This window comes from Anopheles merus, chromosome 3R, assembly GCF_017562075.2.
Source record: "Anopheles merus strain MAF chromosome 3R, AmerM5.1, whole genome shotgun sequence".
Taxonomy (NCBI): Eukaryota; Metazoa; Arthropoda; class Insecta; order Diptera; family Culicidae; genus Anopheles; species Anopheles merus.
The window spans coordinates 20544164-20564193 of NC_054084.1; the positions used below are offsets into that span (position 1 = coordinate 20544164).

Consider the following 20030-nt stretch of genomic DNA (forward strand, 5'->3'; position numbering starts at 1 on the left):
TGACTGGATATCCCTCACATTAACTGCACAAACACTAGTAATCAATTTTCTTTGCCTATACAAGCAAATAAAATAAATCTTATCATTTAGAATTGAAATCAGTGGAAAAATTCACTTGCGTGATATGTTCATTGAACAAACCAGCTATTTGTCGAGCAAGTGTTCAACGGCCGATGAACGTTGGCGGGTCGTCGAGTGCACGTGGTGATCGATCCATTTCAATTTATTTCGATCGTTTTGTTAGCTGGAAACCATGCAGTTTATAATATATCAGTTTCCTGAAAACATTTCATTCAAGTTACATTAGCTATTAGTTTTTTTTCCAAATTATTTCTCAAACATTTGCACACGGTTAAAAACGGCTGAATTTTTCAAACGTTTCATCGAGTTTTGCTTTCGTCGATTTCTCAATGTCACCGTATTTTGACAGATGGCCACAACAAAAAAAACGCCACTTTGACGGTCGCTAGTCGTTTTTATCAGGCACAATTGCAAAGTAGAAGCACCATCAGCGCTAGTTGCTTTTCTCGCTGGCAAATTAATTAGTGTACGGTGTGTAAAAAGCAACATAATCCCTAGCTAAGAAGCATATTTTACTTGCCGTGTGTGTGTGTGTTTGTGAAGAAATTGCTCTCTTCAATTGCACGACCACCGTACTGTGTGGTATCATCTAGATCCGTGCCGTGCATCGTATACGGGAAGGGCGGGTTCACCGAGCTCGCTGCAACTTGTGTGTGAGAGCGAGTGTGTTTTTGTTTTTCCATCGCGTTATCATCTGGCCCGTCCGGTTCCGCATCATTCCGGCGTGGTGAACAGGGGTGAACAGGGGGTCTAAAAAAGGCAATCGAGACCGCCACGGTAGCACACTTCCGGTGTTCTGGTCCAAATCGCAAACATCATTAGCGGTGAGCGATAGAGAGAAGAGGGGAAGCAAAAAGTAACTTGAGGAGAAAGAAAAACAAGACAAGAGCCCCCTGTCCGCGAACGTCATTCCGTCACTGGGCCACCAAACATCATCATCATCGTCCAACGCCACCACCACCACTACTGTAAGTGCGCGCCCCATCATAATTGGTGGCGTACAAAGAGAGGCTTGTTTTGTCCCCCCCGCCCGCGGTGTTTGTCACATCCCTCGTCGGCAGGCGCATAAACTGTTTGCGTAGCAGCTCCCACCCAATAGTAGCGCAGGCAGGCAGGCGTCGGGCGGGTTTTTGCGAATTTTTCCCTTTTTGCGCACGGTTGTCCGGATGGCGGCCGAAATCAAGCCCGCACCGCGGAGCGCGAATGACCGCTTCAGCACCACCAAAAAGCCGGAACTGCTCAGCAAGCTCGAGGGAAGCAACGATGACGTGAACGCGGCCGTACTGATTCCGGGCGAGGACGGCGTTATCAGTGTTTGTGATGGCAAGTAAGTGGCCCATAATTGAATTTTGTCCCCAAGCGTCTCGTCTCGTCGCGTTGCAGTGGCCGTGCCGTCCGTTTCCATCCCAATCGATCGTACCGATCCGGGACCATGTGCGTGTGTGTGTGTGCGTCGTATGTGCCACGACGCAAATGTGAGAACGTACGAATGAGAAAAAAGGAAACGGAGGAAACGCGAGGCCACCGCTCAAATTGTTCCGGCTCATTGATTTTACACCATCATTGGCGCGATTGTCTCTCGTTCTCGCGGCAGCAGCAGCATTATACTCCATTTCCTTTTCCCTTTCCTTCTAGAACGATACGGGTGTGGCAGAAGCGCGACTCGGGCCAGTACTGGCCCTCGATCTGTCAGTACATGCCGTCGGGCTGCACGTCCCTGTGCTACACGCCGGAAACGCGAACGCTCTTCATCGGGCAGGAGAATGGCACGATATCGCAGTTCACGCTGTCGGACGACTGCAACCGGCTGACGCCGATCCGGGAGTATCTGGCGCACCAGGCCCGCATCACCAGCGTCACGTTCGCCAAACACACCGGCTGGATCCTGTCGGTCGGGAAGGACAAGTTCTTCGCCTACCACAGCACCGAAACGGGCGAGCGGATCGGTTGCTACACGTTCGAAGCGATGTGTACTGCGATGCAGTAAGTTGGCTTTTTTGTTGAGATCGGCTCGTGCAGTAAATCTCTGTATTAACAATTCTTTTGTTGTATTTCCCTCCTTCGCGCGCAGATACGACGCCTTATCAAAGTATGTGTTTGTGGGAGATTACAGCGGGCAAATAACGATGCTGAAGCTGAGCGGCACCGGTGCCACGCTGGTCACCACGATGAAGGGCCACTCCGGCTCGGTACGCTCGCTGTACTGGGCCGAGGGGCCCCAGCTGCTGTTCAGTGGCTCCCAGGACCAATCCGTGATCGTGTGGGACGTCGGTGGCAAGCGGGGAACCACCTACGAGCTGCATGGACATAAGTAAGTGGAACAGAATTTGAGGGCTCCCTTTTTTTGTTTGAGCAAAATCATAATAATTTACTTTTTATTTCTTTTGTCTCAGCAACAAAGTATCGTCCCTGTCGTACGCAACGAACACGCAGCAGCTAATCTCGGCCGGCGAGGATTCGGTGATTGTGTTCTGGGAAATGAACGCGATGCGCAAGGTGACGCCCGACTGGGTCGAATCCGACACGTGCCAGCTGTGTACGCGGGCGTTCTTCTGGAATCTGCGCGCCATGATCGACCAGAAGCAGATCGGCATACGGCAGCACCACTGTCGCTACTGTGGCAAGGCGGTGTGCGACAAGTGCTCGACGAATCGCATCAACATCCCGATCATGGGGTTCGAGTTCGATGTGCGCGTGTGCGACCAGTGCCACCAGCGGCTGAAGAGCGAAGAGTAAGTAGTGTGCGACTGTGGTGCTTTCTAGCAAATCAAAGTCTTACATTCTTTGTTCCCATTGTTGCTTTCCCACCCATCCCTCTAGACGACCCTCGCTGGCCACGTTCCACGATGCGAAGCACAGTATCGTCGGGATGGATTTGGACGAGCCGCGGAAAAGGTTGCTGACCGTCGGGCAGGACCGCATCATCAAGATTTGGGACCTCTCCTCGATCTGGGGTTAGTAGTGGCGATTAACGGGCGAAAACACGCGCGGCTCCGGTAACGTCTAACGAAGGACCTCGCCGCGGAAAATTCAAAACAACGGCAAAAAGACGCCACTAGCAGCGCAGTGGGTTCGTTAGTGGCGGCACCGAAATGATGCATTTTACGGCGGCGATACAGCAGCGTACGTAATATGAGCGTCATTTATTTATTACTATTTTCCTCCAAACTTCCTTCCCCTCTCTCCTCCCAGAACTGTTATGTAGTCCAATGTTAGTCTATCTTTTTCCCCTCCGTGCAAGGGCATTGGCCTAATCGGTGGTTCCTATTGCCTTTATTCATTTGGAGGGGTAAGAGGAAGGAGGTAATTTTTCGTTCTGAGTTTAAATGTTACAGTGGCAATATCTCTATTTCTTTATCATACTTCGTTAAACCCGTTTTGTTGCTTTATGTTGAAGAAAGTAGGTTAAGCTAAGGCAGCGAGACAGAAATAGAAAGAGAGAGAGAGAGAGTAAGAAAAGGTACGTTTGCAAATGGTTTCCTTTGTTACGATCGGTGGTTACAAGATTGAGATTGAGACAATGAAGGTTTAAAATAGATCGCGAGGCAATCGAATAAGCAACTTGACGTTGACCAGGGCCTTTTTTCCTTCCATTCATTCCCTTTTTTCGGTAAATTATACAAAAAAAAACAACATAAAGAAAAAAATAAAACCCCCCGGGGAAATGGGGGCAGTCCTGTTTAATAAGAAAGCGTGAACCGTGTAAACGCCAAGCCATTAGGGACGCGAGAGGTGGTACGGGAGGCGTTACGCGTCTTTGCGACGGACCAAAAACCAACGAATCAAAACCGCAGCTAGGGTGTTAACTGGTGGGGGGCTGGATTTCCTTCACCACCGAAGGATTTGCGAGCGCCGATAGGTTAGGGGAATGTACGTGCGTGCGCAAGTAATGTAAGAAAACCAAGCTCTAGTAAAACAAAACAAACAAAATTAAACATCGGTATTTGCATAATTGAAACGACATACAAACCACATAACGATGGGACAAAATCAACCACACACTAACCAGAACACACGCGTAGGACTATGAAACGAGAGGAGGTGTATCAAATAGTGTCAGGTGCTTTTAATGTTTCCTGTATTGTGTAGACAATGTGGTATGGGTTGAGGGGAAAAGAAAAAAACCACTCAAAACCACCCTCTCCTCACAGTCCACACTTACTTGTGGCCACTCACCGTCGGCCATGGATGGCTTGGGAGCGATAGAGACTCGTCGCAAGGACTCATAGGATGGTAACAAAAAGCTGAATTGAAATTGAAAACAAGTAGAACGGGAAAAGGGATGCGAAGTGGTATAGCTGCAGCGTACGAAAGCGGGGCGAATAATCGAAAGCAAACAAAAAAAAACTGTACATTATAATCGTAATAATGATAATGATTCGCAAATAGAAGAGATATATTGTTAAATTTAATAATAAAAACTAATCAACTAAATAAACAACACAAAACACTCGAACCAATTCGGCAGAACAACACGATCTCCCTTTGTTGTCCACGCTTTACTATTTATTGTGAAAGCTGCTGCGAATGTCGATTAAATAGCGCACGTCTGAGCGGTCCTCGGTGTTAGCGGGTTCGTTTAACCGCTCTAGCAATACTTGAATACTTTTAACTAAACTTTCTTTCTCTCCTCGCCCGTCGACCATATCTAGCTTTATCCAATACGGCTGATCTGTAGCTGCTTGCGCTAGCTTTCCGCCGGATTTAGTTGCTGTTTGTTCGGTTTTACCATCCTGCGGGTTTGCGATGGTTTGCAGGAGTTGGCCATCTTTCGCTAGCTGGTGCTTTACCCGCTGAAGCTTTTCTTCAAGCTGATTAATTAAAACCGAGAGAGGGTAATCGCCTTCCTGTGCGGATGTTTTATGTTGAGGCAGTTCCAACAAATCGTTGTTTGGTTCTGCCGATACAGATGGGGTAGCAGGAAGCGAGTGTTTGATCGACGATGGATGATCGTAGGCTTTAGTTTCAATCTCAAACGATGAGGGTACTGTTGCGTGGTGATAGGACGAAAATTTACCATAAATAGGTCCCTTTTGCCACTTGTTGTAATTGCCACCTTTTGAGTACACCTTATGGCCAAATGACGAATGGCTGCTGTGTGAGGTCCATTGCTTATGGTGCGTCACAATTCCAACCGGTGAGGATGCATGCTGGTTGTTGAAGTATGGGAGCTTTCCTGGAGTTAGAAATTGTAAAGGTTATAAACAGGTAATTTATGTAGCAATTATCTCATTTACCAGCACAAACTGGTGATGTGTAAAGTGTCACCAGACCAGTAATTGCTAAAATAGCGATATTCATCTTGTCGTTGGTGGGAAGTTACGGCGACGTTGTTCGCTTGACGCTTGAAGCTTGAAAGCCTCTTTATAGACTGATGAGTGCTATGAAGCTTCTCTTTAGTTTTATTATATGAGTACGATATTACGGGTAAAAGAAGGCTGTTTTTTACCCAAGACATACCAGACCAGCTCAAGGTGATGAAAACGATACAGTAGGTACAATTCAAAGCTCGTATCGTATCGTATCGACCCATAGTTAACCAACCCTTACTTAAGATCCACAAAAAAGCTTTAATTGTTGTTGAAGAAAAATTGTTTTATTGTTCGTCCCAGGTGCAGTTTACAGATACATTCATCATTATTTCGTCTTATGATGAGTGACTGCCAGCTTCTCCAGCAGCAGATGCGGCTTCTTCGTTTCCACCGGACGATGCGTGGTTGTGGTCGTCGTGGTGGTGGTTGTTTTCGGTGTCGTGGTGTACTTCTTCATCTTGTGCGGACACGGTGTAGCCGAGCCGGCATGGTAATGCGGAGGATAGTGCGGTTCGTGCTCCGGACCGGGCCAGGGGAAGCTGGTGATCGGTGTCCATGCCGGTCCGTGGCCCCAGGAGTGATACTTGACTGGCTGGACGTACTCCTCAGTTGGTAGCACATCATAGTTTGGAAGGTATTGTGGTGGTGGCGGTGGTGGCGGCGGAGGTCCTGCTGGCACTAAATGATTGTTGTAGTGGTATGATCCTGGAGATGAGAAGAAGAAAAATTAAATAAATTAATGAATATTATTTTAAAGAAAACTCTCAAAATGGCAATTCCTTTGCTCCCGTTAACTTACCAGCACTGATCAGAGACATGCAGCGTCCCATTAGAATGATTGCAAAGTACAAGGTCTTCATCGTTTCGCAGTTTGTTTTGGGCGCTGCTCGTTTCGATATCCAACTTTTTTGTGTGAACGGTGACACTAGACTGACATAACTCGGTTCGGTTGTGTTCATATTTATACAGAAAATTTGGAGAGACAGGTAGGGGAGGAAAGATGTTGAAACCATTAGCTTTACCAGTATTTTTTTTTACCTCGGAAGCAATTTTTCGACTTGGGTATCGCACAGGTAAATGCGTGTTTGCTGATCGCTATCCTTGTCTTCCGATCTATCTGGAATATTTCTGGCCCGCGAACTAATTCTATATCGCCCACCGGTACCTGATTGTTGGAATGTGTCTGTATCAAGAGCGGCAGTAGATCGTTAGGAGTAAAATAATATTTTACTATTGGTAGACATATTTTGTGGCTCAAATTATACAAATAGATTTAATATAACTGATTTGCTTTTTTATATAATTTGTATCATTAATCAAAACACGGCTAAACAACATTGACTGATAAACCGGTAGACAATAAAACAAAATTCTTCACAAATTTTGGAATTTATGTGTGTGGTTCTTGTTGTCAAATTTTGTTTTATTTGGCCACCAAAATAAATCCCTTACTAAATAACAATCTTGCAGAACATCTATGTTATTCTATCTTTTGGTTCAAGCCCCTTTAAATCCATTCCTAAATACTCCCTTCGCCTTATTAGTCCACTTATATGTGGTTTCTTGAAGGTTGCTGTTCCTGATTTTCCAGCAAGTTAATAAAATGCACTAAAAACAAAACATAGCAAATATATTGCATTTGTGTACGTAGGAAACGATAAATCAATACAGTACTTAATAAATTGTTAGGCCACTCGCTATTCATTTGCTTTCTTTGTCATATGCAAGTATGCTGTCTAGTTGCAATGCAAAGCTTAAAATGTTGATGCCCTTCGCTAGATATGCAATCTTTCTACTAAAAGAATGTTTTTTTTTTCAAATAGAAGATTATCATACTTTGTCTGTTATATTCTGGCCAAAATGGGCAAAATGATCATAATTAGTAGTTCAACAATTGGTGGTACATCAAGGTTTAAATGAGCAAAAGAGCAAAATTTAAGGTTCACTGTTCACGAGCAGTAAGGGCCGCCGTCCTCGAATAATATAATATTATTTAATAAAAAAATTAAAAAAATGGGTATGAAAGGTCCGATGTTTATCCGAAGCCATAAATTCTGGCCACATTTCTACGAACGAATATTTGGTGGACAAAGGCAACTTGTCGACACAATTTAGAATAACATAAACTAAGTAAATCCTAAAAAGTAAAGTAAATAGAAAGGCTAGTCTACCATTTAAATCAATTTTATTGTCATTCATTTTGGTTGCTTTTGCTTTTGTATTCCTAAGAAATGATCAAACTATAGACATTAATTTGTGTATTTGAACTGTAAAATAACTTTCTCGAGCGGTATTCTGTATTGCTTTATTTGTCCCAATCGTATGATTCTTTATGAAAGATTTGTGGGGTTATCATTGATTGCGTTAATCTTGCAAATGACTGCGAAGGAGTCGGGTGTATCATCAATTGTGTGAGCCACTGTATATGAAATAAATATGTTAGAATATTTTCTGCCTGAAAATTAGCCCGCATTATTGATTATTTTTTATAAATTAATATTTCCACCACTGGCAAATGCTATATCAGAATGAAACAAAGGCTTTAAATGAATTTTATTATATTTTCTCTGTTGTATGAATTATGTACCTAAGCATGACGATGAAAGTGATTGAGAGAGGTGATCATTGATTGAAAATTAAATTTGTCTATAGGGACTGCCTTTCGTTTGATCCATAAAATGTAAATTTTTAAATTGGTAACAACTTATAAAATAATTCATAGAGACTTATAAAAACGATTTATAGATCATTTGGATATATTTGTTATATTTTTTTAGGACTTCAGGCAGTTCCAAAAGACTTATTCAAAATCTATCCCTTTAATAATTCTTATTCTTCTATTTGGCGTAACGTCCTACGCGGACATGCCGGCCTGTACGGACTTTCGAGACTTTATTCATTACCACGTACCCGGATAGTCAATCCTTGCTAAGGGGGGACGGTCCATTCTGGGTTTGAACCCATGACGGGCATGTTATTGAGTCGTTCGAGTTGACGACTGTACCACGGGATCGCCCCTTTAATAATTAATAACCATTTTATGACCCAAAATGAGCACTTCTTCTTAGCATCTTCTTTCACTGATCTTCCTGCGCTTTGGTCTTGGATCAATCTATTTACATGAACGGCGAGTCCTGCATGACTGGCGGCAGTAGAACAACCGGCTTTTATCAATAAAAAACGCTCCAAATCAAACCAACCTTAGAACCTACCAAAAGAAGACGAAATCAACAAAAAATATATCTAATAATTGTGCAAACAAAACAAGTTTAATAAGCTTAAAGTTATTTATTTAAAACTGCTCCCCTTACATCGATCGCATCCAGAACATCCACTTCGTCTTCATCATGCTTACGCTCTTCCGACTCCTGCAGCGGTAGCGCCGCAATCTTACCCAGATCCAACCCTTCGAACCACATTTGCACATTTTCCGTCAAGCTTCTGCCCTTATCGAACGGACCGGCATCCATTTCCCTATGTTCGACCTCAAGCTCCGCTGCCGGTGTGTTATCGTCCAGCAGTATTTTCCCCAAATCATGATCCTCCTCAAGGATCGATGTCAAGGTTGTTACTTCCGTTTGGTCATCAATGGATTGTTTGTTCTCCTCCAACCTTTTGACATCCTCGCCGATTTGAAGGTTAGAATTGTTCACCTCTTCCTCATCGCGATCGTCATCCTCGAAGGCCAATGTCCTGCTGCCAAACAGTTGCAGCTTCAGCTCTTGCAGCTTGTGCTCGATCTGTAGGATTGTCATCCTCAGCTGCCCAACATTGGCGTTGTGGAATTCCTCCGGCTCGATATACGTGACCGAAGCGGTTTGATGTTTGTGATGCTTGTGGTGTTTTTTATGCTTGTGGTGCAGATGTCTTCCTTCCGGGACAGTAGCAGCTTCATCGGGATCGTGTTGGGCAGCCGGTGTCGTCGTTGACTCAATTTGCCGTGACTCAACCGCAACGACGCTGTTCGTTTGGGTAGGAAGTGGCGCAACTTCCAATGGCGCAAGCGGGACCGGTTGCCAGGGCAGTGGGTACCATGCAGAAGGGTAGGGACCTACATCATATTCTTCGATCGGTAGAACATCATAGTTTGGCCAATAGTTGGCGGTTGGAGCTGTATCTTGAAGAGGCTTTGGTGGCGATTGATTACTGTAGTAGACAAGCTTTCCTGTTCATGGAAGACCGAGAGAGAGGTAGATGTATAAGTAAAAGAACTCTATATTTTAATTAATGCTATAAGTTCCACCTCACCTGCATTGACCACTGCCAGCAAACATCCAGCGCACAAAAGCGTGATTGAAGAGAACATCATTTTAAGGTCTTTTCTGGACTTTTGTGTGCCTAAACGAACATCCCGTCCACCAGCAAGATAGGGAACGACTGCCTAGGGCACTGAAGCAAACAAAGCATTTTTATAACAAAATTTGAAATCGTTAGAACCACTTTGTGGTTAATTTATGGGACATTACAAATACCATTACCCACAGGTTCTTTGAGGTAAAAAGCTAAATTCAAGGGCAGCATTTCAGAGCCAAGAGGTAAGAGAGGACATTTTCGATGAAATAAATGAAACAATTTATTTGGCAAAACAAGGTAACATGTACAGCAGTATATAAATAATGGTACAGCTACAGTAGCCGCTTACGAAGAGTGTTTGAATTCAAACGTACATTGTATAATGAGCACACTGATGACGGTCACCGTGGCTCATTTAGCTTGGCTAGCAAGACTTAAGCATTAAGAACCTATTTATCCTAGGGCAGGGCGTTTGTGTGTGTGATTGGTGAAGAGTATTTGCATTTCCTTCCACTCCAGGCATGGCCCAGTCTGGCGTTACAGCGTTGAACGTCAAAGACAAGGCCCCCGTTCGTCGCTAGCACGATTCCGGCGGTGTACAGTACCGGGGACAGTAGTAGGACGCCCGCGGCACACACAGCTCCCCATTGAACACGTACCCGTCGGAGCAGCTCAGCACACTTTGCTTGCCATCGATGCAGAAGAAGTACTGCTCGCACCCGCTATCATAATCCGCAAAGAAGCCACCCTTCGCACAGACCGGCTCGTGACAGTGGCGCACGATGCAGTTCTCGCTGGCGGCCGCATCCACATCGTCCACACCCGCCGCCGGGCAGGTGTAACCGTCCGGCGGGACACAGCTACGCCCGTCGAAGATTTTGCTGCCCCGGCAGGTAAGCGTCTGCAGCTTCTCGCCCCGCTGGCAGAAGTAGTACTGGCGACACTGGGTGTCCCGGTCCTGGTAGTACCCGTCGGGCCGTCCGGCACAGGGCGTATCCGGCTCGTCACACACGCCCTGCACGGTCCCGGCGATGCATTTACCCTGGGCGTAAATTTGCCCCTGCTCGCACAGGTACGAGATCTTGTGCCCGTTCGTGCAGAGATGGTACGCGCGGCAGCCGGCGCGCGCATCCTTGTAATACCCGTTCGGTTTGCCCTGGCAGGAGTTAACGTCCTCTACCGGGCACTGGTACGCACTGGCGCCCTGGGCGACACAGTTTTCCCCATCGAACAGGTAGCCGTACGGGCAGCGAAAGCTCGTCCTCGCCCCGTTGTGACAGTGGAAGTACGCCCGGCACGGGCTCAGCGACACGTCGTCATCCATGGCGGTAAGGTCCTGATAGTAGCCGGACGCTCGCTGTATGCAGTCGGGAGAGTACGGGACGCGATGGCAGGCGGTGTCCAGCGCAGACTCGATGCAGGCACTCTCCGCCGGGTCGTAGTGGAACCCGTTCGGGCAGGAGTGCTGCTCGACCGTCCGTTGCCCCTGGCAACGCACGTAGTAAGCGCAGCCTTTGCGTGGATCTACATGGTAGCCGTCGTGCCGCTGGTGGCAGATATCACCGGGCGGATCGAGCCGGGGACAGTGGTACAGGAAGGTGGGTACACACTGCTGCCCGTTGAACACCGTCATCGGGGGACAGTCGTGCCGGCTGACCAGCCGACGGGATTGGCATTTCACGTACGCTCGACAGTCGTGCGAAGTGGCGGCAAGATGGAGCCCGTCCGGCAGATAGCTACAACCATTCTCATCGGCCAGCTGTTGCGGTTGGTAGGAGGTACGACAGTTTGATCCCTGGTTGGACAGACGACACCGTTGGGTGCGTTCGTCGAATCGATAGCCTGGTGGACACTCCAGCACATCCACAACCTGATCGTTGCGGCAGTGAAGATACTTCTTGCAATTGGCACTATCCCCTGGCAGGACGTGATTTCCATCCGACAGCCCGTAACAGCGCGCATCAGCCTCGTACCGGATGGTGGCGGCCGTCGTTTCTGGGCTTTCGCAAACAGCGACCGAATCTTCCGGGGCACACGCGTTGGTTGCGGAATCAAACAGCATCCCCAGCGGACAGGGACCTTCAATGGTTGTGATTTTGCCTCCACGACATCGGTACGCTCGCCGGCAGCCCTGGGACGTGTCGGCGTACAGTCCGTTCGTTTTGCCGATGCAGACCGCTTCGTAGCATGTTCCTGTGAAGGGAGCAGAACAACATTATTTGACCGTTGGATACGGTGAAAACTTGCTTACCCTCCGTGCGGACGCAGCGTTGCTGGTAAAAGTCAAACATTGCCCCATCGGTACAGCTGTACTGGATCGGTTGGTTCTGGTAGCAGCGGTAGTAGGCGGTGCAGCGCGATCCCGGGATGGAGTAGAAGTAGCTGTCACTGTGCGTGCACATCACCTCCAGCGAAGAAGCTGCTGTTGGGAAGAAACCGGGAATGGAAATGAGCAAGGGAACACAAATATAATGACACGAGTTTTGAGGGCCATGTCGTCATCGAAATTGGGTTTCGCGCTGTTGATGTGCGCGATGCTTTAAACCGGACTTTACTAGTTTTGGAGATTTGAAATGAATTCTTCTTCTGACGTCAATGTGCTGTGTGGGCTTTTGAATGTGCTTTGGGGCGCTGCAGAAATCCCCAAACCGCCTGTACCTAGTTCTATTTTGGGGTTAAGTGGATTTGAAGTGAGCAGTTTGCTTTCAATTTCATCGTCATAGCAACAGAGTGTGGAATGATCCAAGTAACCATTGGGATGTTGAGATGATAGATCTCAGAGCAGTTTTTGCACAGTTGTCAACACATTTCCTTCGCGAACGCAGTCCGTTGAACTTAACTTAAACTCAATATGAAGAAACGCTTTGTCTGGTTCTATCTTACGCTCATATTTGCATGCCATTATGCATTGGATCAATTCACGGAGTCTCCCTACGAAACGATTATCAACATCGAGGAGCGGTACCCAGATTTCCACATCTTTGAACCGCCCGGAGTGTTGGACGCCACGGATAGTACGCATATGAGCGAGGAGGATCTGTTTGCCTACGAAGAGTGGTTTACGACGCCTCCGAATTTCGCTGAAATGGAGACGACGGCTAACAACCCCACTGATGGTAACCCAGAGGAAGATACATCAGCTTACATCTCGGAAGAGCATTTGTACTCGGGAGAGTTCGCACCAAGGCTTAAGATTTCGTATACGCCGTATTCGGCACTGCTGTACCAGGAGGATGAGTTTGGGATGGAGCTGCTGTGTCCCGGCTACTGGTTGCAAAGGGATGTGCTGCTTATTCGTCTCGAATGTTGGCTCAAAAATGTTGCGTAAGTCGTTCGTAGTACAAGGTATTGTTGATTGTCGTTTCATTCAATTCGTTCTTCGGTTTGTAGCCTAGATGTGACTGATACCGTTACGGATGTAGTTCTGAACAAGGAACTGAATCTTGCAGCAATTCGTCTACAACCGCAATCCTGTTCTCAGGAAGCTGATCTTCATTTGGCAAACGTTCGGAATACGATGCCCATTTCGTTGGATGACTGTTCGTTGTACGTTCTTCAGGAGGACTATGCGTTATTTGAGGTAATTTCAAGTGTTTTATAATTGTCCAGTCAAATGATTCTATTGTCATGTCTTGCATATGTCAGATGTATTCCTGGACCACCCGTCCATTGCCCTTCAAACGTGCTCAGGTACTGTGCCCCATCGATCACATCTGTCTCCGAACGCGTCCCACAGCACCGCACGGTGAGGACTATGCGCTGCTTTGCGATCATTCGCTCGTTGGAATGCTAACTGCGGATCGCACCAAGTACGAGCGAGTGTTTGGCAAACTTACGCTCGTGGATTTAACGGTGGCAGAACCATGGATCAATCGAATACTGAAGATATTCGAGGATGAAGATAAGCAGCGCCAGCAACTCCTATCCGACTCTCGCTTTCTTTAACACGCACAGTACGGCTTAAAAACTCGTGCTTTTGTTTGGCGCAATGGATAGGTAAAACTCTTTGGATTCTTGACATAAATCATGCATCGTGAGGCACGTGAGTGAATTTGTTACCGAACGCGATTGAATTTTAACTGATCCTGTCCGCCACGCAACCCGTTCTCCTTCCCTACCTCGTTAAGAACGATTATGTGCTGTGAATTTCTAATTTTTTGCACGATCATCTACGCGAGCGCGACCTCACACGTTTGACAGCCACTACGGTGGGCTTGGTATCGTCTTCAAATACCTCCTTCTTCCCCGCCCTCCCTCCTTCCCGCCCTTCCCGTGGTAGAACCACATTATGCAGAGCATGTGTGAACGAGCAGGAACTCCGGTTCCGCTTTAATTCCCCATTTCGATACATTTATTCTGCAGCTCATCCCGGATTCGCTAACAGGTCGTTAAATTTTATGAATGATTGTACGGCAGCAGCGCAGCAAGCGAACCGCCGAATGGCGATCAGTTTCAGTATCGATTGGACCATAAATCAGCCGATTAGTGTGGCTGAATTTGTGGGTGTGTATGTGTGTGTGTGTGTTTTAGTTTTGGGGTGTTTCGTTTTCATTGCGGGCCTGCTTTCGTTTGATGCGAACGCGAGATTCTTGGCTTGGAGCTGCAAAAAAGGGGAGCTGATTATGCATGTAAGACGAGTGGTCCGTCACAATCAGCTTGTTGGTGATAAGGTTGAATGAAAAGTTGTGGCATTATTTAAATGTTTTCATTAAAATGATGCAATTTGGAGCGATCGGTGGGTTAATCTCCACGATTTTAGACCTTGCGTGAAAGTGAAATTTTGGTTAATTTGCTATATTTCATTAAGTATTTATCAGTATATGGCTTATCGTACGTCAAAAGAAAGGATATTCAATTCCAATTCAATATTCAATTTAGTTTCTAAAACATATTAAAAGAATGAATGAAATACATTGCCTTGTGATTCCCCGCTGACGATTATTTTATCACCGTGAACAAAGCGGGGAATCACAAGGAAATACATTTAATTAATTAAGACAATATTTTTTATAGTCTAGATAGTTGGGGAATTGAATGTCCTTTATTTTGGTGTACTATAAGCTATGTTCTGACAAAAATTTATTTAAATAATCAAATTGAAATAGCAGAAAACCCCCAAAATTTCACGTTTAATTTCACTGGGGCTCTAAAGGCAGCTATACTCTCGAACTTGCTCGAAATGGCAATAGTTGGATTTAAATGATAGAATACTACTGAGACGGTGGAATGAGATAAAATTTTTCAAGTACAAATTCAAGTTTTAATTTAGAAAGAAACAATTTGTTTCAACCTTGTGCCGTCTTAGGATCACAGAGTCATGTTTAGCATTATTATTTCATGATTAAAATTTATCATTTCTAGTGATACTACATACATTAATACATTAATATTCAACACGGTGAAATGGTCATAATGGTGCAGTTTTATCTAATCATAAATTTGACAACTTTTCGCCCAACCCAACACAAGTCTGCGCACTGAATCTTTCTTTGGGCGCCCAATTTTCAATAACTTCCAAAGAATATGACACGAAAAGCAAAGCAAAGTCTTAAAGTGTCGTAGATAAGCATGGTTTAACGCCCCGGATCTGCATTGGACAGAAATAGCTGCCTGATCCTCCACTCTCTTATACTCTTTCGCTCTGTCTCCTCCATCCCGTCCCCTTTCGCATTCCGTCAAGATGGGCTTACCTCTGGCAAGGACGGTCGTTGCTATCGCTGCGGCGGTCGTTATGAGTTTGCATAAATTTACGTTCCTCCGTGCGCCATCACCAACACCAGCACTACCGCCGCGCTCGTAGCTCCACATCCTTCCACCGTGGCGCTTTTGGCTTCGTGATCAACGCCAGCCGGTCTGTCGGCGTTCGATGCCGTAGATTGAGATGTTCCCGGGAAGAAAAGCTGCTCTGCTGCTTCGGTCGCGTCTGCTGTGCTGCGCTTCCGTTAACGGATTTAGCGAACGAAGTTTAAACTCACAGTGTGCGAGCGCGCGTGCGATCCGAGGGCACGTAGGGTTTGGATAATTTGATTGTGTTGCGCCCTGCCCACACACTGGCTAATCGGCAAAGGTTACAGCTTAATTAGCTCGTGCCTGGTGGCTGATGCCCCGGGCGGGTATGTGTTGAGAGCGGTGTGGCTCTGTAATTGAAGCTGTAGGGAGAGAAAGAGAGAAGAATAAATAAACAAATGCAGTTGATAGACGGGAGCGATTTAAGCTACACACGCGGTGCGTGGCGCGCCACGTATCCGCACGTGACTTGATCGGCGCGGTGATTGACTCGGTTATTGGCGTATCGGAATGCTGGCTAGAGTGTGTGTGTGTGTGCGTGTTAAGGCTGTTGATTCTACTCTCCATCGCCAGCATGCATGCACAACAAGCGAGCCCATAATGATGCCGGTGGGATAGGTTCGTGCCTTAACCGTGCGCACAAGTCACCGCTTGTGAAGACGCTTGTGAATCTGTGAAAGCAGAAACCAGTTCGCGAAGGCGGATCTAGATTCAACGTTACGTGGCTCGGACACCTTTCCCATCTTCGTTCTCAGTTCACCCTCGCTCCCTCCCTTCGCGCGTTAATCCGATGGTTAATGTCACTTTGAATGGGCGAAGTTTACGAGATGTCTCCAATAACTGTGCACTAAAAAACCACTAATCCCCCTTTTAAATGTGATGCAGAAGATGCAGGCATGGGGACGCTTCTTGCGTGGGGCACTGTAGCGCGTTAGCACGAGTAGCGGGCAGTTAGCACGCTCGGGGAGTCTCAGCGCCGTCTCCGTCTCAGCTGGACACGGAGCCGATCATTGTTGTTATTGTGCCTCGCCTTTAATATGTCAAGGTCTACGCGGTGGATGGCACGCTTACGCGGCCGCACACTGTATCGATCTGGTAGTCTCTGTCGATTAAAAAGTTGAAGGTCGGCTGTTAAGTGCGTACCGGAACTGAAGGAATGTTTTGGCCGGCGTGTACACTGGTCGCTTTCTTATTGCGTCTATAGGGGTTCATCGCTTACCGACGCATTGAATTCTTTCGGTCGATTGTGTGAAGAATAATCCGAATTTTGTTTGGAATAAATATTTAAATTAACACATATTAAGGTTCAATGAACGGGGGAGAAGCCTTTTTAGAGATAACTATGTTTATTTAGTTCTTTAGCAATACTTTTTTTAAATTAAATGTTATAGGATTTTATTTAAATTTTGCATTACTTCCAGCACTCATATGCACATGCTAGCACTAATTTTCATTGAAGATTATTTTTTAAAAAGCTTACTTAAGCATCTTAATAGCACTGACAGTAATCTATTACAGTTTCAGATTAATACTTCAAGTACAGCATATTAAGACGATTGCATAATGTTGCTTGTTTTGCCAGAAAAGCATCGGTAATTGTAACGATTGATGGCAAAATAAACATAAGTCTCTTATTGCTTTATTTGTCTTTACGCCAACGGTACGTTGCCGTGCAGTGTTTAGTGTTAAGGGAACGAACAACACACAGACGGCAATACAGCAAACTCACACTAATGCTTTAACTGACCGGAACTAATGCTATGCCGGCTGTGCGGTGAGTTCGCGTGCACACGGGGCGTTGTTTTGAGTTGCTTATCACAATGATCAATATTTTCTTACGCACACACAATGCACGATCGAGCTCGGGCAAACCGTTGCAGTAAAGGTCGGCTTGGTTGTGTTCATTATTCAAAGGTTATCGGCAGTGGTAGTTGGTTCACTCACTTGCTCGTTTTTCGTTTCGCAGACAACTTGCACCAGATTGCACGATATCGGAATCAATAAACACACTTTTCCTCTCTAGCAACTACACACAAACACACACAAACAGCATCCCTATTGAGCGCACAAATTACCCTTTCTGCAACGTACCGACGATCGCGGGTTTTTGTGCGTAATTCTAAGCCACTGAGCGCGAACCCCTAGCGCGAACGCAGGGATGAGTTTGATCTACCGGCCACCAACGGAATGAAGGCAGAGTCGCCAGTGAGTCTCGCATTTATACGTCGATGTTGGGAAGCAACAAAAAAAACAACCCTCCATACCACCGAGCACGAGAGAAACCTGAACGCACACGATGTGTGTGTGTGTGTGTGTGTCTGTCTGTGGCGATCATTGAGACGATCGATCGTGCATGGATCAAGCGCGGATGACGAGATGTCCGAACGTGTTGCGTACGGACGGTGCGAGATTTTGGGGTGTTTGCCGATGGGTGGGTTCGTTTCTTTTTCTTCTCCTTTCGTTTGCTCGTCTGTTTAACCAGTTCTGGAAGAGTGGAGATTTTAGACGGTTTCAGCCGGAGAGCTGAGAATCGAAAGTGCTGGAGGGTGAAGCGGGAGATGCTCGCTAATTTGCACAATTTCAGGATGTTCTCTCGTTACATGGTCCGGTTTATGGTCAAATTCGGTGTCTGCTAGTAGTTATGCGAAAAGTATTGATTTGAATCGGTATGGTGAATGGTGTGTATTACATGAATATTTTATTATGAATATTTATATTCAATAGAAAGTAATTTTAGAACAATATTAATTAAGCTCAATCTTGATTGCTGTTATTTAAGGACAGTTTAATAATAATAAATATAATTCAAAAACTCTCAATTTTAAACAATCAAACTTTTTACACAATCCACACGGTGGATCAGTATATGCAGATTATTTTGAACACGTGAAATCGGATACTCTTGTATCATACCGACACACACACGCACTGGTGGCAAGAAATCAAGAGGACAAACAAAAAAGCGAATTATATTCATTCAACATTCAACGATGAAGTGTAATCGTGTGTGTGTGTATGTGTGAACATGATTCGGGGTTTTTTGCTCGTAAAACACTGAGTTCATCTTTTATTTATACAAAACCGAATGCAATCAGAGCACCGCTGTTGGCACCAATGCAGTTCACACGGGCTGTGGCTGAAAATGAAAATGATCATGCGCCTCCATTGCCGAGTGGAGTGAATGTTGTGAATGAAGCAATGTTGTGCATTTAACTTCATTCGGGAGGTATAAATTAGCATACTAATCATCCATGGTTGTATGCCTTTCTTCTTGCGTTTTTGGTGCAGACACCATCCAGCTATACATTGACACGTATTTTGGCGCTGTGTTGTCTGCTAGATTCATTGGCTGGTTTTGTGCTGGCAGTGTCTTCGCTGACGATCGCGTTACGAATCAAACGATGAATCACCTTGTTTGCTCTTTTTGTTCTGTGTTTTGTTTTTTTGTTTGCGCGTCTTTCGTTCTTCTTCGTGTCTTCCTCTTTCTCCCAGGAACAAATTATGCTGACAAATTTGCGGCCTCACTTGCTCAACGGTATCGATTACTGCATGTTACTGCTAGCGGATCTGGGCTGTTTGGTAGCTTTTTTAATGGCTATGTAAATGATCACAAAATCCTAGCGCAAGAAAGGTTTGTGCCGCTATGTGTTGGGGTGTGTGTTAGCAAACTGGCTACCGGCTTTAGCGGCGTCTCACTTTCACGCATAAAAGGCAGCCGACCAAAGGCGTGCGCCTAATTTATTGCAATTGTTTTACTACCTCATTAAAAGATGGCGAGAGGGATACACGGATCCCGCCAGGACAGGACAGCTTATCCGGGAGCAACGATAGTTTGATTCACGTATTTAGAAAGATCATAAAACGATAGATTCTGATTTAAAATTCTGTGTTAAGTTTAACGTACGGTTTACTGTACCGGCTGGCCAGCGGATGAGATCATCCCGCAGGGGCCGTGAAAGTCCGGGAGGGAAACATAGTTCGATGCCTAGAAGCAGCGCTATGTAAAACATTCGACGAAAGATGATCCTTTTGGGATGGTGTACATTAATAACCGATCCGCAGCGGGTTGATCGCTGGGTGATGATTAACAGGAACCATTTTGCTTGAAAATGACTCATTCCAAGTGCAAAAAGAAATAAAAAAAAAGTAAATCATGTTTTATATCCTTAAATACTTGAAAATGTAGCAAGGACATTATCTAAACAAGGATTTAAATTTGGTTCATGTTTTCAAAACTTTTCCATTTACTTATGTGGATACTATTCATTTATGACTTATCCAATTACTTACGAAATATTGCTTCCGTATTGCTTCGAATAACCGTATTGCTTCGAATAACCGTATTGCTTCGAATTACAGACACTTTACATATTCTTGGTATGTAATATGTTCCTACTGATTTTTTCATACAGAGCTGTTTAAATCACTTAACCGAAACAAACCTTCTCAATATGAGAAAAAAAAGATTTCCAATAATCGTACTCGAAACTCAATAAACTCATTAAATTTCAACAAATATTGAGACTCACATACCAGACAGTTTCAACTTCATGATAC

General features: G+C 45.4%; 5 protein-coding genes across 9 annotated transcripts; 2 read left to right on the forward strand and 3 right to left on the reverse strand.

Moving 5' to 3' along the window:
* Positions 1 to 455: 455 nt before the first annotated feature.
* On the forward strand, positions 456 to 3997 carry LOC121596743 (WD repeat and FYVE domain-containing protein 2). The gene is made up of 5 exons (XM_041921943.1): positions 456 to 1408; positions 1717 to 2064; positions 2153 to 2392; positions 2475 to 2813; positions 2902 to 3997. Exons 1-5 carry the CDS (start codon positions 1248 to 1250, stop codon positions 3038 to 3040), a joined length of 1227 nt encoding a protein of 408 aa, XP_041777877.1. The 5' UTR covers positions 456 to 1247; the 3' UTR covers positions 3041 to 3997.
* A 1673-nt stretch (positions 3998 to 5670) lies between these two features.
* Positions 5671 to 6316, reverse strand: LOC121597273 (ESX-1 secretion-associated protein EspI-like). Its single transcript, XM_041922911.1, has 2 exons — positions 6193 to 6316; positions 5671 to 6098 (listed from the first exon to the last, which is right to left on the reverse strand). Exons 1-2 carry the CDS (start codon positions 6251 to 6253, stop codon positions 5719 to 5721), a joined length of 441 nt encoding a protein of 146 aa, XP_041778845.1. The 5' UTR covers positions 6254 to 6316; the 3' UTR covers positions 5671 to 5718.
* A 2361-nt stretch (positions 6317 to 8677) lies between these two features.
* LOC121595537 lies at positions 8678 to 9810 on the reverse strand. The gene is made up of 2 exons (XM_041919578.1): positions 9642 to 9810; positions 8678 to 9558 (listed from the first exon to the last, which is right to left on the reverse strand). Exons 1-2 carry the CDS (start codon positions 9700 to 9702, stop codon positions 8678 to 8680), a joined length of 942 nt encoding a protein of 313 aa, XP_041775512.1. The 5' UTR covers positions 9703 to 9810.
* A 137-nt stretch (positions 9811 to 9947) lies between these two features.
* LOC121597336 lies at positions 9948 to 17651 on the reverse strand. 5 transcript variants are annotated; one of them, XM_041923018.1, is made up of 4 exons: positions 17565 to 17651; positions 15377 to 15835; positions 11938 to 12108; positions 9948 to 11879 (listed from the first exon to the last, which is right to left on the reverse strand). In XM_041923018.1, the coding sequence occupies exons 2-4, from the start codon at positions 15492 to 15494 to the stop codon at positions 10264 to 10266; spliced, it is 1905 nt and encodes a 634-aa protein (XP_041778952.1). In that variant the 5' UTR covers positions 15495 to 15835; positions 17565 to 17651; the 3' UTR covers positions 9948 to 10263. The 5 variants fall into 5 exon arrangements, with proteins under 5 accessions (XP_041778952.1, XP_041778955.1, XP_041778951.1 ...); XM_041923021.1 differs by lacking the exon at positions 17565 to 17651 and adding an exon at positions 17418 to 17542 and having other exon boundaries at positions 11938 to 12105; XM_041923017.1 differs by lacking the exon at positions 17565 to 17651 and adding an exon at positions 17418 to 17542.
* Positions 12311 to 13732, forward strand: LOC121597338. The gene is made up of 3 exons (XM_041923022.1): positions 12311 to 13010; positions 13077 to 13266; positions 13332 to 13732. The coding sequence occupies exons 1-3, from the start codon at positions 12538 to 12540 to the stop codon at positions 13629 to 13631; spliced, it is 963 nt and encodes a 320-aa protein (XP_041778956.1). The 5' UTR covers positions 12311 to 12537; the 3' UTR covers positions 13632 to 13732.
* Positions 17652 to 20030: the final 2379 nt, after the last annotated feature.

Bases quoted from the DNA above. Each gene is read 5' to 3' on its own strand.
- LOC121596743 (XM_041921943.1), top strand. From the start codon at position 1,248: ATGGCGGCCGAAATCAAGCCCGCACCGCGGAGCGCGAATGACCGCTTC. The intron at 1,409-1,716 runs GTAAGTGGCCCA...CTTTCCTTCTAG, and splicing joins ATCAGTGTTTGTGATGGCAA to AACGATACGGGTGTGGCAGA. The intron at 2,065-2,152 runs GTAAGTTGGCTT...CTTCGCGCGCAG, and splicing joins GCGATGTGTACTGCGATGCA to ATACGACGCCTTATCAAAGT.
- LOC121597273 (XM_041922911.1), bottom strand. From the start codon at position 6,253: ATGAAGACCTTGTACTTTGCAATCATTCTAATGGGACGCTGCATGTCT. The intron at 6,099-6,192 runs GTAAGTTAACGG...TCTCATCTCCAG, and splicing joins CATGTCTCTGATCAGTGCTG to GATCATACCACTACAACAAT.
- LOC121595537 (XM_041919578.1), bottom strand. From the start codon at position 9,702: ATGATGTTCTCTTCAATCACGCTTTTGTGCGCTGGATGTTTGCTGGCA. The intron at 9,559-9,641 runs GTGAGGTGGAAC...TTCCATGAACAG, and splicing joins GCTGGCAGTGGTCAATGCAG to GAAAGCTTGTCTACTACAGT.
- LOC121597338 (XM_041923022.1), top strand. From the start codon at position 12,538: ATGAAGAAACGCTTTGTCTGGTTCTATCTTACGCTCATATTTGCATGC. The intron at 13,011-13,076 runs GTAAGTCGTTCG...TTCGGTTTGTAG, and splicing joins TGTTGGCTCAAAAATGTTGC to CCTAGATGTGACTGATACCG. The intron at 13,267-13,331 runs GTAATTTCAAGT...TGCATATGTCAG, and splicing joins AGGACTATGCGTTATTTGAG to ATGTATTCCTGGACCACCCG.
- LOC121597336 (XM_041923018.1), bottom strand. From the start codon at position 15,494: ATGTGGAGCTACGAGCGCGGCGGTAGTGCTGGTGTTGGTGATGGCGCA. The intron at 12,109-15,376 runs GTAAGCCCATCT...TCTTCCCAACAG, and splicing joins AACGACCGTCCTTGCCAGAG to CAGCTTCTTCGCTGGAGGTG. The intron at 11,880-11,937 runs GTAAGCAAGTTT...CTCCCTTCACAG, and splicing joins ACGCTGCGTCCGCACGGAGG to GAACATGCTACGAAGCGGTC.